The following is an 18462-nucleotide window of genomic DNA, read 5'->3' as shown; positions in this document are numbered from 1 at the left end:
GAAGACTACAACATCTTATCTGAAACCTCATTACAGACCCTGGTGCCAGACCCACCCAACCAATCTACTCCTGAATTCCTGAGCCTCAGAAACCATGGGATAATAAATCTGTGTTCTTTGAAGCTGCAATAGATAACTAATATACCATGTCTCATAATCTTGTTTCTGCTGTCATATTAAAGGAACAATATTATGAGGTTCCAGTCAAATGAGATTTTCTCTATATTACACATTTAAAAAGTACATTTTTATCAGAATATTTTATTTCAAGAATTAACACTTTTTTCAAAAAGTAAAAATATAGTTACTTCCCTGAGTATAAAGAACTCATCTTACAATAAAAGACAATTACAAAATTAAGCAATTAGAGGTACATAATTCTCTGCATTCAATTATACTCTATTACAAATTTATTCTTTAAAATCTCATGTATTGGGGGACTTTAATGTTTCAAAAAAACAAACAAACAAAAACAAAACCATAACGGCTCATTATGCACCTGTGATGTTAAGGCATGTCTGATCTGTCTTTATCAAATTCCAGAGCAATCTTTAAAGCAGTGTTGTTGAGGCCAACAGACTGCATGTTGCATATGATAGAAACAACTGTTCCTCTTGGGGGACACTTGTTATTTATAACTTCTGCGTCCAGTTCTTCAGGAAGGACCAGTAGGACACTGCTGGCACCCACTGCACCTCCAGTGTGTGAGGCATAATGCCGTTGCTTCCTACAAGAACCATATGTTTGCTTCTTTTCCACAACACCCCATGCCATTGCATATTTACCCTCTTTATCCCAAGACATCTCTGTGTTAGGCACTGGTGTCCAAATCATAAGCATTGTTTCTGGTTTGAGATATCCAGGTAAAAGATTTTCATTTGAGTCCTTAAACAGCCCGACTTGGTAACCATACAGCATTGCATTCCCAAATTTCAGAAGGTCACCTACTGTAGACAGAAATCCACCACCAGCCCATTTATAGGAGTTATCCACATAAGGTGTGTTGACAAGACGTCTCTTTTTATTGTAAACATAAAATCTAAAATGAAATAAGAATAGTCATTAAAAATTTGATTGTCTATTATTGACTTTATACATGAAGATGAATAGGAAAATGTATACATGAGACAGATTGTATTTCACTGTAGTGAACATACTTTCTCAGAAACTAACCACTAATTTTCAGTATGATTCAAATCAAATGAAACAGAGATAACTGAGTAATTAAAGTAGAGAAAGTGGGTTGTTTTTTCTATTGGCAAGGCTTGCCCATGCTAAGTGTATCAAACTTCTAATACCTGTAAAAAATGTACTGATTAGTACTACACATGATATATATTTTCCCTGTGCACATGCAGAAACACCTAATGTTTGGTAGACATTTTCAGTCCCTGGGCTCAATGAATCATGTGCCACATGTAAATTTTATAACTGAAAATGTACATATGGGGATGTTCAGAAATAAGGTTAATATTTGTAAGGAGACTATTTCTCCTGGTTAAAAATACATAGAGATACTGTGTATAATGATGTGATGTGGTACTTTCTTGGTGTAGTGGAAGAAGCAGGAGTTAGCAAATCTCAGTTTGAATCCCAACTCTCACCCTTACTGGCTATGCTTATTTGATTTGATTAACAAACACTTATACCAGCGGTCCCCAAACTTTTTGGCACCAGGGACCAGTTTCATGGAAGACAATTTTTCCACGGACCGGGGAGGAGGGGGGATGGTTTCAGGATGATTCAACCACATTACATTTATTGTGCAATTTATTTCTATTATTATTACATTGTAATATATAATGAAATAATTATATGACTCACCATAATGCAGAATCAGTGGGAGCCCTGAGCGTGTTTTCACTTGCCACTCCCTGATAGGGTTTTGATATGAGTCTGCAAGCAGTTGATTTATTATGGTCTCTGTGTAGTCAAACCTCTCTGCTAACGATAATCTGTATTTGCAGCCACTCCCCAGCGCTAGCATCACCGCCTCAGCTCCATCTCAGATCATCAGGCATTAGATTCTCATAAGGAGCGCGCAACCTAGATCCCTCACATGCGCAGTTCACAGTAGGGTTCGCGCTCCTATGAGAATGCAATGCTGCCGCTGATCTGACAGGAGGCGGAGCTCAGGCGGTAATGCGAGCGATGCGGAGCGGCTGTAAATACAGATGAAGCTTCGCTCACTCGCCCGCCGCTCACCTCCTGCTGTGCGGCCCAGTTTCTAATAGGCCATAGACCGGTAACGGTCCGTGGCCCGGGGGTTGGGGACCCCTGACTTATACAGTTCTTACTATGTTCCAGGCATTGTTCTAAGAACTATATAAGTATGAGCTAATTTATTCTTGTAACAATGTTAGGAGGTAGGTAATATTATAATTCCTGTTTTACAGATGAGGAAACTGAGGCACAGAGAATATAAATAACTTGTCCAAAGCCACAGAGTTTTTAAGAGGCAGAGATGGATTAAAATCCAGGCAGTCTATTGCCTCTCTGCTTCCATCCTAATTTGTAAAATGGGGACAAAAACATCTACTTTGCAGAGTTAGAAATAAATGTATAAAGCACTTTGCATATTTCTGATAGGTACTTAATAAATGGTAGCTGTTATTCATTCAAGCGTTCAACAGTTATTGATGGAACACTCACTATGTGCCAGGCACTGTTTGGATGTTGGGATAAAGTGTAAACAAAAGAGAATAACCTCATGGGGTTTCCATTCTAATATGAGGAGATGGTACCAGAAACATTAGGTACATGAAATGAAATCACAAAATAAACAAAAAAAAGGACACTTGGCTCATGAGCCTCATTCCTTTCAAGTTTCATATTAAAATGGTGTCTTAGGGCTTCCCTGGTGGCACAGCGGTTAAGAATCCACCTGCCAATGCAGGGGACACAGGTTCGAGCCCTGGTCTGGGAAGATCCCACATGCCGTGGAGCAACTAAGCCCGTGCGCCACAACTATTGAGACTGCACTCTAGAGCCCGTGAGCCACAACTACTGAACCTGCATGCCACAACTACTGAAGCCCACGTGCCTAGAGCCCGTGCTCTGCAACAAGAGAAGCCCGCGCACCACAACGAAGAGTAGCCCTTGCTTGCCACAACTAGAGAAAGCCGCGCGTAGCAATGAAGACCCAATGCAACCAAAAATAAATAATAAAATAAATAATAAAATAAATTTATTTTAAAAAATGGTGTTCTTAGGTTTTCAGTTTCTGACAGTCTCACCCGTAATGACCTTCATCTTCATCCTAACTTGGCTATTCATAAGCACTGTCAGACCTGAATCTCACCATCACTTTAAACTGTTTTATCATTAAGGTCTCAAACTCAGACATTTCTTCCTAGGACTATGACTTCCAACCCTTCCAGCTCTCCAAATGAACCTGCTTTCTGCCCTCAATGGGACCTTCAACCATCCCCCTTGAGTTGTCCCAATTTTCCCAGGTCTTTTAGTTCCCAGTGGTTTCCCCTGATTTTCTCTTCTAGGCTGAACTATATCAGCCGTTTCAACTATTTCAGCTGTGGTCTCATTAGCCCTCTTTTGAACTAACACTACAACAATCCATCAATCCTAAATAAATCTAGGTACCCCTTATCTATCAAGAAAGGCTCCAGGAATTCATATAACAAAGCTGACTGGTATAAATTCATTCTCTTGCTAAGGGTCTTTACTGCTGTTCTCAAATCCTTTTATTCTTTTCCTGGGTACTCCTTGGTATACTCTTCATAATAGGTATTCCCAATCTCCTCCACCCTCAGTCCTCTGCCCTATCTCAGGCCCAGTCATTTTACTGAGAAGATTGAGGCCATCCAAAGTGAGTTAGAAACTCCCATCTTTATCTTAAAATGCATTTACATCATCATCCAATTTTTAAAAATTTTCCTATTGTTTTTAAGAGGCATTTTTTTAGTTGTCACAATTATTAGAGGGCTCTTACTGACATTTAGTGGATAGGGGCCCAAGGGTCCTAATGTCCTGTGGTGTATGGCAAAGTCCCACACAGTGGTGCATTCTCCTATATCCTGTGAGATCAACTATCCTACGAGATACCCATGTAAGTAAAGAATCTGTTTATAACTAGCTGAGCCTAGAACCCTCACCATTTTATATGTAAATACGAAGTACTCTGTACTCTACAATTTATTTTTCTTGAATGTAACCACTGTGAAAATTGAAGATCACACTCTATTTTGCTCAAAATTTTAGCCAGAGTTAGCCACCAAGAACATGAGTTGAAGCACCAATGCAATAAACCTGTATTGGTCTGCATTTTGTTGTCACATTTAAAGTAATTTTATGTATTAAGTTGCAGTTGACTTTATTATGTCTTCTCGTGTTGTTGTGAGTAAACATTATCATATTGAGATATCTATTATTTATTATAAATTATAAATATTCCTTTTATTTCTTCTTTATATTTTAGTTAGAGTATTGAGTATAGGTTATATGATCTCTTTCATTTCAGATATTAAAGGAGGTGTTATAACATATTTGTTAAATTAAGAGGCAGTGGGTCTAAAGGCATTGATACTCATTGTCCAGTATAATTTAGCCCTTGCTTACCTATTTGACCTCATCACGTACAACATCTTGCCTTACTTCTTTCATGCCAGACTTCTTTCTGTATTTGCAATAAGGCACACTAGCTTTCCTTATTATTCATGTTTCAACTCAACAAACATGGCCTAAAACCAATATATTTTAAATAGATCTCCCCACTAACATCCTCTCCCTCTATATCCCATCACCCTGTTCTATTTTCTTCTCATATCTGAGATTCTTAGTTTACATATTTGTCTGTCTCTTCCTATAGAACGTAAGTTTCATAAAGGCAAGAATCTTATCTACCTGGTTCATTGATGCTTCCCCTATCTAGAGCAGTACTGGCCATCCACTAAGTACTTGTTCAATATGTTGAACACATGAAAGCATCATTTGTTGGCTAGTATTTAATAGAGACCCCTTGCAAGGCACTGGAGAGAAAGGAAAAACCATACACCCGTGGCTGCTCTCAAAGGGCTAACTGTCCAATAATCTTGTGGGACAGTTCTTAAATTTCAGAGCACCCTATGAATCACCTGGAGATTTTGTTACAATGCAGATTCTGCTTCAGTACGTCTGGGGAGGGCCCCAAATTCTGCAGTTCTAACAAGCTCCCACGTGATTCCAATATCGCTTTGAGTAACAGGTTGTGGGATGACTAGCAAGATGGATGTGAGGAATCCTGAGCACTAGTGAGAGCTAGCCTTGTTGAAATGGTTCCTCACTTTGCTGGGGAGCAAAATAGTTCAGTTTGACTGAAGCAGAGAGCTTTAAAAGGTGATGCCGGAGGAGTAGATATGGGACAGGGCACAGCTCACAAAGGACTTTCTGCGCCATGCTACGAATTTTGACTCCTTCACCTTAGTTCACAAAATGCTCTAGTTTTCTATATCCTAAGGAAAAAAAAACCTTTTCTTTTTAATTTTACCCCTGTTACAGCTTCCAGCTACCAGTCCTTTCACTCTCATTTATTGCCAAACTACATGAGACAGTCCACACCTGCTGTTTCCATGCACTCACCCTCTCCATTCATTCAATTCCGTAAAACCTGGCTTGTTCCCCCATCTCTACTAAACAGTTCTCTTGTGGGTTATCAAGATCTTCTAATTCCCTTTTTATGGTCCTCATTCTAACTGCCCCTGTAGCACTGTGACCCAGCACTTCGCTGACACTCCCAGCAGGCCACTTTGCACTCTCTCTTCTCACTCTCAATCCTATGATTCCCCGTATCCCTCCAATCACCAGTGGTTCCAGTGTCCCAGATCTTCTCTTATACAGAGATAACTACAAAACTGCAGCTGTATCACAAACTCTGTTCCAAATTTACCATCAGATTTTCTACTAGCATTAATAATTCTCAGATTTGTTTCTTTTCTCAATGTTGTTTATCAGAATCAGCAGTGGGCCTCATCCCTCCCTTCAAAATTCATAACTTTAAAGGGACAGTGGGCATATATAATTTGAAAAAGGACTCCTCTTTCTTCTGTCAAGATTTTTATATGTCCCCCAAAAGTCCAAGTCATAATATTGGGTGAAGCAGTAGTGACCACAGGTATGTGCTCTGGAGGTTAAAAAAAAGAAAAATGTCTACAGAGGATCTTAATATGCTCTCCTGAGAACCAATGATTTGATACGTAGTCTACTCAGTTCTCAAAATGAACATGTCCAAAACTACTCTCTTCTGAACCTTCGTATATTTCTCCTCTCCATTAAAACCTTTCTTGCCTCTCTTGCCCTCAAATCTCTCATATCCAATAATGATAAATCCTCATTCAACCTCAGCTTTCTGTCCAACCTTTCTCCCTCCTTCCATTCCTATGGCCACTCCTGTATTTTAGGTCCCCATTACTTTCTGCCCCAATTCTGATTACACTTGTATTTCCAGCCAATCAAATCTCAAAGAAGCCACATAACAGAATAACAAAAATGTTTTCTCACTGAGAAATATATTTATTAGAGTGAACTCCAAGTTTGTAAAGTAGGAGAGAACTACCAATCTATTTTGGTTAATAATCAGCTTTGTGCAACTTTTAATAAAGCATTTCAAAGCACCTACATCAAGGCTGGAAATTAGGATGACTCAGTCACTCCTCTTTTAAAATATAAATTTATGGAGAATTTTAGACTTTAATCTAGAATTCTAAACTTTAAAAAGGTAAATTCAGACTTTAATCTTTTGATTCCTTTTCACAGAGGACAAATTAATGACTTCTCATGAAAATAATTTTGTTCAGCTGAATGATAACTTTACTATCTCAAATTCTTAAGGAATGTCTGCACTAAAAAGAATGGAATTATAGACACAAGTTCTTAAGTTACTGGGACATCTTTGTAACTGAATAATTGATGAAATGATGCCAGATGACAAACAGCCTCTCCCTACTTATTTAAGAATCCCTAGTTTCTGCACAAGATTATATTATCACAGAAATATACATCTACAAACTTATAAATTCAAAATAAAATTTTAAAAGCTTCTTAAATGCCTTTACAATTATGCATCACTTTGTATTTTATTGCTATGAGAAGTTAAAAAAACCACAGAAGTTAAAATGCATATTATAAACACCCAATCCCACTCTAACATTTAGCATTAACATGGACTGAACCTACTACTAGAGTCCATCAGCTAAAGGCATAAAAAAAGAGCTTCATAAGGAACAATGCTTAATTTTAGAAGATACTCTAGAAAATAAAGATAATAAATAATAATTAAGATAATAAGAGAAGGTAAAGACCATATCTATACTGTCAAAATATAGCAAACCCTTCAGAAAACATTCATTTTATTTGATTTTGGTCCTATCCAGCTATGAAAGAGAATTTTGTTGCAAGTATTGTGCCAAACACAGAGAAAATATGAACAGAGTCTAATAATAAGCTAATGCACTGACTAAGGATTCCCCCATCAACAAACTGAATGTCTTTCAGTGGCAAGAACATTCACTCCATTCCCCTGTGGTCTTTGCTTAAAGAGTTATTTAGTTTACTTGCCTATACAGAGTATACTTAAAATACAGAATCAATGTTCCTATTCTTCCATTTAAGAAACCCCAGTTTTATTCAGGACAACAGTGCACCCAGCTAAAAACTAATTTCTCTGCATTCCTTACAGCTGAATGTAGCCTGTTGCTAAAATCCTGGCCAAAGAAATGTAAGTAGTATTTTGGAGTGGGATTCTGGGGGAATACCTTAAATACCTTAAACAGGTGACCGGCACTGGGAGGCACTATTTTAAACATACACACATACATACAGAGAAATGATAAAGATGATAAATATTTACTCTTGGGATACAGTAACTCTAAAGATAATGTAAACATATTTAATTTATGATTATTCCAAGGGGTCAGTAGACTAGACAACAAAGCTGCAAACTTTTGCTGGAAACTTTATTTCTTGTACAATGGTACCATAAAACAAATGAACAGAAACATATGCATTTAGTAAATTTTACTTTAAGGTTTTTTTTTTAAAACACACATCTTTGAGAAGATTTCTTTTAGTCCCTGAACTTCTCCCCAAAGCTGGTGAAATAATTACTAAGCTCTTTTGAAATAATTACTACAAAAATAAAAAAAGAATCAGAGTTGAGCTTTAGAGGCCCAAACAGATATTTTATCAAGTAAAATAAAAACAAAGCAAATAGAACATTTTCCTTGGTAACATATTTCCTTCTTCTTTTAGTGTCCTATTTTATTTCTTCAGCCTATTTAATCTACCTAAAATGAATCACTTACCCCTTTAGCACCATTGGGCACAACTAAAACCTAAGGAAAAAACCCAGAGTTGACAGGAACTTTTAAAAGTAGAAACAGAAACCCACTGCCTTTTTCAAAGAATGGGAGATAAAATGAAATTAACTCACCATCATATGCCATATTTTGATTTCTGTGCATCATAAATTAATCACTTATTAAGAAAACAGCAAATGATAGTTGCCTTGCAGTCTGCACATTCATGGAGCCTTAATTTTCAGCTGAGAAAAGAGGCTCAATGATTCTCCCTTATATGTAAGTGTAGGCATCTGTTATCAAATGCCTAGATTTGAATCAAAATAAGGTCATGCGTCTATGCCACCTTTATTAGAGAATCTTTTCTAGATTCAACTGACAACTTCAGGTATATGTCATTTTTTCTTATGCTTTCCAGTAGAATATAATGTTGGACCTAAAAATAATAAACACTGTCTGAAGTGGTTGAAAACTACAGGCCATTTCCATCATTACAAAGTCTACAAATAACAAATGCTGGAGAGGGTGTGGAGAATAGGGAATCCTCCTACCCTGTTGCTGGGGAATGTAAGTTGGTGCAGCCACTATGGAAAACAGTATGGAGGTTCCTCAAAAAACTAAAAATAGAGTTAGCATATGACCCAGCAATCCCACTCCTGAGCATATACCTGGATAAAACTGTAATTCAAAAAGATACATGCACCCCTATGTTCATAGCAGCACTATTCACAATAGCCAAGACATAGAAACAATCTAAATGTACAGCAACAGATGAATACAGAAGATGTGGTACATATATACAATGAAATACTACTCAGCCATAAAAAAAGAATGAAATAATGCCATTTGCAGAAACATGGATGCAACTAGAGATTATCATACTAAGTGAAGTTAAGTCAGAAAGAGAAAGACAAATACCATATGATATCACCATGATATGATATGATATGGCACAAATGAACCTATCTACAAAACAGAAACAGACTCACAGACATAGAGAACAGACTTGTGGTTGCCAAGGGTGGTGAGGAAGGGAGAGGGATGGACTGGGAGTTTGGGGTTTGTTGATGCAAACTATTACATTTAGAATAAACAACAAGGTCCTACTGTATAGCACAGGGGACTGTATCCATAATCTCCTGGGATAAAACATAATGGAAAAGAATATAAAAAAAGAATGTATATATGTGTATAACTGAGTCTCTTTGCTATACAGCAGAAATTAGCACAACATTGTAAATCAACTACACTTCAATAAAAAAAAAGAGAGAGAATAAAAAAGAAAAAAACTACAGGGACTTCCCTGTGGAGCAGTGGTTAAGACTCCATGCTGCCAATGCAGGGGGCTCAGGTTCGATCCCTGGTCAGGGAACTAGATCCCACATGCATGATGCAACTAAGAGTTCGCATGCCACACTAAGGAGCCTGTGAGCTGCAAGTAAGGAGCCCGTAAGCTGCAACTAAGGAGCCTGCCTGCCACAACTAAGACCCAGCTCAACCAAATAAATAAATAAATATTAAAAAAAACACCCCAAATAAAAAAACTACAGGCCATTTAAAAATTAAAATTCATTGCTTGCTGCTAACCTAATTTCTTTTAGGTTCAAAAAAACTTCTTTCAGGCTGATTTGCAATGCATATTTGATCCTTTTGAATAAGCTGGTAATTTTAAAATGGTAATTTAACTAAATACAACAGAAAATTGAACTAAACTAGTATGGGGATAGGAGGATAAAGCTACAAAATCTACCATTTCATCTAGTCAAGTACCATTAAGCCATTTGTAAAGCATGTTCTCTAATGGAAACGTAAAAAGTAAAAGTAACAGCACTTAAACAGTTAAATGTGTTGTTACCTTTCTAACAAACCAAATAATAATAAGAGTAAAATGGAAAAGAAAACACCATAACAGTAAAACTCATGTTAGTCTTTAGTCCCCAAATTCTCTTCCAATGAAATTTTTTTACAAATTACTTGTAAAAATTATGATAAAATTTTAGTTTGATATATTTCAATAAAATGATTTTCAAACTTTTACAGTGGGGAAACCTGGTATATACCACCTCAACAAAGTGTTTAAAATTACCATCATCAGTAATGGAACAAACTGAACTCATGTGACTTCTGAGAGACTTGACGACTAAATGCAATGTGTGAGCTTATATTAGACTCTGCACCAGAAAAAAAAGTTTTTTTCCTTTTGTTATAAAGGACATTATTGGGACAACTGGCAAAATTTGAATAAGGTCTGTAGATTTGATATGAACCTTGTGTTGATATTAATTTCCTGGATGTCCTTATCTTTAGAAAATACACATTCAAGTATTTATGGGTACCATTTAAGTATAAGGGGCACCATGTCTGCAAATGATTTCCAAACGGCCAAGAAAAAAATAACATAGAGACTGACAGATAAAGCAATGTGGTAAAATGATTAACATGTGGGGAATGTGGTTGAAGCGTATATGAAAATTCTTTGTACTACTTTGTGTAACTTTTCTATAAGTATGAGATAATTTCAAAATTAAAAAAAATTAAAAAAATAAAAGGTAAATAAAGCATTAACGAAAACGCAAAAAAAGGGATGATGGAAGAGCAAATTATAGATGCCCGTGATGGGTGCAATTTTGGTTTAATTATTCATGTGCTTAAATTATTATTGCTATCTTTCACCTAAGGCTCTTGGGGTACTTCAAATATATGTGTATTTGAAAAATAAAATATATTTTATTTTCCTTACATTATAGGTGGAAAAATAGACATGTAGAAAAGCTCCCAAAATGTGGCAAGTTGATTTTGGAATGGAGACAAGCAAAATGTGACTTTAAATTGATAACAATGTAAAGATGTGATACAGCCAGACACACCAAAAGGTATTCATTTACCTTGCTCTATTGTAAATCACTGGCTCATTTTCTTCCTGCACAGTTGTCAGCATATCCAAGTCATGGAATATTTTCTGCATATAGTCCAAATATTTATATCCTGAAGCTCTTTCTACTATGGCTGCCAATAGGGTATAGCCAAAAGTCGAATACAAAAACTGACTACCTTGAGACATCATTTTAAGGGGGAAAAAAAAGAAAATGCTTCATTATTATTTAAAAACATGTAAAATATTTTCCCACTGAAAATTGGCATATCTTTAAAACTGGAATATTTTACTTTAGCATTTAGGTAAAGATCATGGATGATATATTAACAAATTTAGTCAACTTTGCAGTGGCCCTGCTTATTTCATGTCTCTAACACAAGAATAAAATGATGATCCATATACTTATCAGTTTTTTGTTTGTTTTTTGTTTTTTTTGACTGTACCGCGCAGCCTGTGGGATCTTAGTTCCCCAACCAGGGACGAACCCCGTGCCCCCTGCCATGGAAGCACAGAGCCCTAACCACTGGACCACCAGGGAATTCCCACAAACAAGTTTTAAAATGAAAATGGAATACAAGTACATAAACCTGCAATAAATTTAAAGATAAAGTGGTTTCAGTAGGCATCATGTCAAAAAATATACAGAAAAAGTTATTTTTATAGATCAGCTTTTTGGGAAATAAATCTTAGTTGATGCATACTAATTTCTTTAAGAAATGAAAGCACAAAAGAAGTTGAACAAGTTAAATACTAATGAAATACTAAAATATTAGCAATGCTTTATCATGCCGACTTCAGTTTAGATTTTATTTGGAGAATTATTCCAATATTTAATTTTTTCCATGAATATCTTGATGCTGAGAATCCTCTAAATGTTTAGGTAGCCTCCAATGAACAACTAGCTGCCTGGATGCTAGGCTTTGTTAAGAACTACAGACAAAAAAGCAAACAACTGACAACAACACCCATGCCATAATCATCAACCACAATGAATGCACTCAGGATGGCATCATTTTGCATTTTCTGAAAATTAATACTTCAGTAATGATGACTTTGTAAAAAGAAAAAATTAACACTCACCAGGTTTAAAGAACAAAGGGTCATTTTTAAATAATCTTAGGGATTCAATTGAATTTTCAAATTTTTCTTTCAAATATAATTCGCCTTGTTCAAAATCATTCTTTTTCTTGCAAGGTTTTGAATTTCGGCCTTTGGCTTCATTATCTTGCTCTATCTTAGCTTTAGCAAAGTCATTCTTTTCATTACTTTTGCCTCCTTTTACTTTTAACTCTTTTTCTTGGTCAGATTCCATAGTCCCTTTTATCATCTTCAAGGCTTTATAAGCTTTCTCTTCTTTCACCTTTTTCATGTCCTTTTCATAATGACGAATTCCACTTAAGTGGGAAATCAATAATCTTGTTGTGACAGAAACCTAATTGTAAAAACATGAAAATTCAATTACAATATTAAACTGCGTAATAAAAAGTTAGTAGCCCTGGAATAATGTTTCAGCAATATTTTCCATTTTAAACTGCTGCTAGAATAATGTGTCATGTACACACCTTTAGCCTCAAATTTCAGAAAAATACCCACTCGGTTATCATCTGGTTAAAACAAAACTTTAATCCATTAACAATAATTAAAACAAACCAAAGAATCCTATGAAAGCTTTTAAACCACTTAAATGTCATTAGAAAAATGAACTGCGAGATTTATTACCTTTTCACCTTCATACTCTTTTTCTGGGAATTCAGGAACATAATGTTGTACTGGAATATCAAGATCCAGTTTCCCTGCTTCCCACAATTTGGCAATAGCAACCATGGTGAGGCTTTTGCTGATACTGGCAATTCTCATAACTGTCTCTGGCTTGCACGGTACACGGTTCTCAACATCAGCATAACCTAAACCTTTGGGAAAAAAAGCAAAAAGTCACTATTAATAGGCTTCATGGTCAAAGGAGTCTTCAAAAACTGTAATAATACTATCTTAAAACATTCTATGTGTTTATCTAAAGGAAAAGATATTCCACTTGTATAAGTTAATTAAAACTCAACATATAAGGGATGAGTCTTAGCAATACTGACAACAGTAAGCCTAACAATTTAACCTTATAACTAAACTGAAATTGTACACTGTACACAACAGTAATTTTCTGATTCAGTTACTAATGTTTCTTAGCTTATCTATACAATTTGGTTATTCCACATTTTAAATAAGTTACTCTACAGTCTTTAAAGAAAATATCATTGTTCTTCAGATTACATTTATTCTTGATTTTTGAGTGAGTTTCTACTGAATTCCTTAAAATAACCAATAAAAACAAATGTGAAAAGATGCCCTGCAAACTCAACCTAGTTAATCATCAATTTAATTCAGCTGCAAGTCAGAAGAAAAACAATGTACTGCTAATTTAAAGCTCCTTCTAGAAAATATTTTAAGTTTGTTTTCATCTTCTACAGGATAAAGATGTGGAAATCTGAGACATACAAAGAACTGAGATCTGAAAAGAACAAAAAGGCATACAATAATTATTTTCACTTGTAAATGTAAATTATGCTGAAAAATATCTGCATAAAAACAAAGCCCTTACCTATAGAGCTGACTTTTATATAATTTTGGATTACAATATCTGTCATAAATGTTGATTGGGGTACACTTAAGACTTGAAGGAAGAATCATTTTTCTTTAAATTCAAAACCTTACTGCTCCTATCAACTTCTAAAGGTACTACTTCCTCTAAATGATGTCTGAAACAACATTTCCTAAAAGTTGGGTTCCTAAAAACCTGCTGTAATGAGTTGGACCAATTTGTGTGCAATGAAAAAGTAAATCAAATTATAAAATGCTTTGATAGAAGTATCATAAAATGATTAGAAGTCTCTCTTCCAAAGCTTCTAGCTTTTTGTTTGAAAAAATAGCTGACACCTCTGCATAGTAAAAAAAACAAAAAACAAAAAACTAATAAAGTAGATTGTAAGCTCATTAAGGACAAGGAATCATATATATCCCTCCCTTGTTCTTAGTACAGTGCATTTTACAGAATGGGGGACTCAGTAAATTGTTGACCGAACTAAAAAAAAAAAAACATTAAATTCTGACGTTTTATCTAGTCATAAGGGTTATCTACAAATGTGCAGTTAACAGACCGTTCTATACACCACTTTGAGAACAATGCAACAAACCATTTTTAAGACTTCAGTTTACTCAACAGAGTCACACTTTAAACCTTGCTGTTTATAGAAAGTCCAATTCTTTAGTTTGTTAGTTTTCTCTACAGTTATGTATGGTTTTATTAAAACTGAGCAGCACTTCATGGGATTCACGCCAAACAGTAACACATCAAGATTCCATTCACCGACTGGCACAAAACAAGCCAATAAATAAAACTATTCTGAGCCCACCTTCTGACCAGACTTCTTTTCCATCTACAGAGACTCCAACCACAATGCCCGGTGCGCCCACCTCATCCTAAGAGCCAAGGGGAAAGAACAGGTCAAAGGCCGAAATCCCTCGCACGTCCGCCAGCGCCTTCCTCTGGTGGGGTTTCCTCGGCTCGGGGCCCCGCCCACCTCGGCTCAGGCCCCGCCCACCTCGGCTCGGCCGGCCGTTAACCGTGAGGGGTGTGCCCGCTGGGAGCACTGAGGGGAAGGGGCGGACCGCGAGGCGGGCCGTGACCTCCGCCCCGACTTGGGCAACCCCCCGAGAGCGTCTGACCGTGGCCGGGAGGTCGGGAAACGGGAAGTCTTTCTCGGAAGCCGACCGCGGGCATCCAGCCGCCCGGGGTGGCGTCCGCTCTCCCCGAGAGATGACCACCAAACGGCCTAATGCCGGGGTGACGCCGGCGGTGGGGCGCTGGGTTCCCGGCCGCCTACGCCCCCCGTCGCCGCACCTTGATCCTGTGCAGGAGGTCGCGGCTGCGGTCGATGGCTCTGGCAAAGCGCCTGGAGTGCGGCGGCGGCGGGGTCTGCGGAGACCACTGGGCGAGGGGCTGCTCCTGCGGCGGCAGCGGCTCGGCCTGAGGCAGCGTCTCGGAGTCTGGGGCCGCGGTGGGCGGCGCGGGGGACGCACCCCTCAGCCCGCCGGCCAGCTTTACCCCGAGCGCCAGCCCCAGACCCAACCCGAGGCCCCCGACCCAGCCGGGGCCGATCGGCGGCAGCCCGGCGCGCTGGTGAGCTGCGCGCCGCCCGCAGCCCCAGGCGCAGCTCCCGTGGGTCGCGGCCCGGTTTGTCACGGCTGACAGGAGCCGGTACATGGCGTCTCTGGCGAGCCGGCAGCTTCAGAGCTCGCGCAGGCCTGGCGGGCGGCAGAGGCGCGGGGAAGGGAGGGGAGGAGGGGAGGAGGGGAGGAGGGGAGGGGGCGGTGACCGCGTTCAGGCCCTAGCAGTCGAGGCCCGATGGCCGGAGCGCCGATCGCATCGAGTCCTTCCTCTTTTCCTTTGCCTCGGCTCTTGATATTTCATCTTTCTCCCCCCCCCACACACACACTCTTCCTTCTCTGCCTCCCCTTAGATCAAGTGTCACCTCCTCAGAGAAGCCTTCCTAGTCCCCGTCCCCATGGGAGCTCTCGCCACACCTAGACCCCCAGTGCGCACGCCTCCTTAACAACACTTAACACTTATGTTTCACTGAACTAATCTGATTTCTTACCAGACTATGACCCTTTGCAGAGCCTTGACTTTTACTTTTGGATCTTCATCTCCTGCAACAGCTCTTGGCACACAGCAGCCGCTCAGCAGGCGTCTCATTTTCCCCCAGGGCCCTCTTTTTTCTCTCTTAACTGTCTCCATTCTTTATGTCTCTTTTGGGCTCCTTCCATTTCTCTGAGGCCCTTTAAAATCTCTTACTTCTCAAAGTCTAGCTCCATACCACATCAAACATATTGTTATATCTACGCCTCATATTTTTAAAAAACTTGGTGGTTGTTGTAAAAAAAGAAAGTTGTACATAAAATCTGCAGACTTCCCTGGCGGCGCAGTGATTAAGCATCCGCCTGCCAACGCAGGGGACACGGGTTCGAGCCCTGGTCCGGGAAGATCCCACATGCCGCAGAGCAAGTGGGCCCGTGCGCCACAACTACTGAGCCTTCGCTCTAGAGCCTGCAAGCCACAGCTACTGAGCCCACGTGCTACAACTACTGAGCCTGAGCACCTAGAACCCGTGCTCCACAACAAAGAGAAGCCACCGCGGTGAGAAGCCCGCGCAGGAAGAGCAGCCCCCGCTCGCGGCAACTAGAGAAAGCCCTCGCGCAGCAACGAAGATGCAACGCAGCCAAAAAAAAAAAAAAGAAAAAAAGAATTAAAAATAAATAAATAAAATAAAATTGGCACTTAAAACTTTTAATCCAAAAGTAAATCATATAATTTAGTTAGCTATGATTTCTGACAGCTGTAGATGATCAGAACTTGTGAAATAAGAAACCTAACCTCAAATTATCAATACTACAAAATGTAAAATGTGTATAATCCTAATTGAACCGTTAATTATGTTAATTTTGAAGATAAACATCCATTCCAATTTTTACAATTTTCTCTTTATACTTTGGGATATATAATTATTTTTTATATATTACATATAATATTATATATACTATCTAAATGTTTTATTATTTTAAAAATTAAAATATTTAATATTTTAAATATTTAAAAAATTATTTAAATAAATAATAAATATATATTTCCCAAAGATTTTTGAAAGCCTGTAAGCCTTAGTACTGGGACAATATACCCAGTGTATAAAATGAGTCTGTCTTTCCTTACAGGTGGAATTTGTAGAGACAGAATTTTCAGACTTGAATTGACAAGCTATTGTCAAGAGAAAAAGGCATAAACATCTTGAGCTACTGTTTAAGGAAAACGCAGTAACAGTAACCACATCTAGTCAGAAGATACTGGGGCTAAATAATTATAAAGTGGTGGGCTGTTCATAAAGCCTACAACCCTGAAGAGATCAGTGTATCTTAGGACCCAGAGGGTTTGGCAGTGAAACTCACTGAGGTTCCTGGAGCACCACCTGCTGTTAGAGTGGACAGGTGCACCCTGTCAAGATGGTATTGGAAGTTCCCATCATAGGGACCCCCACCATTCCAAGCACATGTCAGTGAGAGAAAAAAATATAAAGAGAAGAATGTAAAAGGCATAGCCAGTGGTGGTTACAATAAATTCAATTTATCATTCTTTTAAAAACTATACATATGTTTTATGCACTCTTCTGTACCTCTCCTTGGATCAGAAATGGAACAGAAGCAGAGAGCCATATAGCAAAAGCCAAAGTCCTGATGGACTTCTTCCAGTTTAGAAGCAGGTAGAGACCACCCAAAGTATGGCTTCTGTGAAGGTAGTGAAGAATACATGTTCTCCGTGAAAGCCAGGTGCCTAGGAGGCAACTTAACCAAGCAGCTGGCAGACATGTTGGCAGGATTTTTACTATCACTGTGAGGCAGAAGCCCAGAGCTCCGATATGTCAGCTGGCCTCCCTTCTCATAGATGCCATGCACTTTCATCAGGTAGACCACACGCTGATGGTCAGTTACTGATCTCTACTTATAGATTTCGCTGGCTCCCAACTCCCCAACCAGGCCCGTCTACAAATCATTTTTTACGGTTGCTTGATGGCACCTGTCTTACCCTGGGTCCCCATTAATTGTGCCCATTAACGTGGTCTGACAGACCATGTTACAAACCAGTCTCCAGAGCCAGTGTTTAACCCAGGTATGCCCAGGGCCTCACTACTCCCTGCCCTCTCTCCCTATCTCTCTGACTTGACCATATACTCCAGACTCCAAAATCCTCTCTGCCCTTCCTCTGTGGTTTTGACAAGTTGTTAGGATTTCTTCTTTCCCTGGATTCTGTGTACAGATAATCTCATCCATTATGTGTTGATTTTTATGAGTAACGCTGTCTTGAAGTTTTGAGAATAATTTACTTTACCTTCAAATGTACTGACCTTTTTAAAAAACAACTCTGATTCATAGTTGTATGTATTTTCCACTCAGTGTCTACCTCTCTGAAATTCATCCAAAGAATGTTCCATGAGAACCTGTTTATGTGCCAGGCACTGGGTTAAGGGTCCTGGGATATGATAGTGAGCAGTTGTGCCCCTGCTCTCATGGAGACTGGAGACCAGTAGGGAAGATGGATCTTAATCAAATAATTACACTCGTGAATATGTAATTTAAAATGGAGGTAATTACTCTTAAGAAGCATGGTTAATGAAAACTTAAAGAGACCTGCCCAAGATAGGGGCGTCTCATGGGAAACTTCCCTAGGAAATGCCATTGGAACAGTGATCACTGGGTGAG

General features: G+C 38.6%; 1 protein-coding gene across 3 annotated transcripts; it reads right to left on the bottom strand.

The window, feature by feature from the left end:
- Positions 1-265: 265 nt before the first annotated feature.
- LACTB (lactamase beta) lies at positions 266-15474 on the bottom strand. Of its 3 annotated transcripts, XM_082617311.1 has the most exons (6): positions 15056-15474; positions 14568-14634; positions 12883-13073; positions 12244-12595; positions 11174-11339; positions 266-1039 (listed from the first exon to the last, which is right to left on the bottom strand). In XM_082617311.1, exons 1-6 carry the CDS (start codon positions 15416-15418, stop codon positions 508-510), a joined length of 1671 nt encoding a protein of 556 aa, XP_082473437.1. In that variant the 5' UTR covers positions 15419-15474; the 3' UTR covers positions 266-507. The 3 variants fall into 3 exon arrangements, with proteins under 3 accessions (XP_082473437.1, XP_082473438.1, XP_082473439.1); XM_082617312.1 differs by lacking the exon at positions 11174-11339 and having other exon boundaries at positions 802-1039; XM_082617313.1 differs by lacking the exon at positions 266-1039 and having other exon boundaries at positions 11180-11335.
- Between the last annotated feature and the right edge of the window lie 2988 nt (positions 15475-18462).

This window comes from Mesoplodon mirus (genome assembly GCF_964341445.2).
Source record: "Mesoplodon mirus genome assembly, chromosome: 4".
In the NCBI taxonomy this organism is placed as follows: Eukaryota; Metazoa; Chordata; class Mammalia; order Artiodactyla; family Ziphiidae; genus Mesoplodon; species Mesoplodon mirus.
This window is presented reverse-complemented; position numbering and strand designations above follow the sequence as displayed.

Bases quoted from the DNA above. Each gene is read 5' to 3' on its own strand.
- LACTB (XM_082617311.1), bottom strand. From the start codon at position 15,418: ATGTACCGGCTCCTGTCAGCCGTGACAAACCGGGCCGCGACCCACGGG. The intron at 14,635-15,055 runs GTGCGGCGACGG...CTTGGCTCTTAG, and splicing joins ACCTCCTGCACAGGATCAAG to GATGAGGTGGGCGCACCGGG. The intron at 13,074-14,567 runs GTGGGCTCAGAA...TTTTTCCCAAAG, and splicing joins AAAAGAAGTCTGGTCAGAAG to GTTTAGGTTATGCTGATGTT.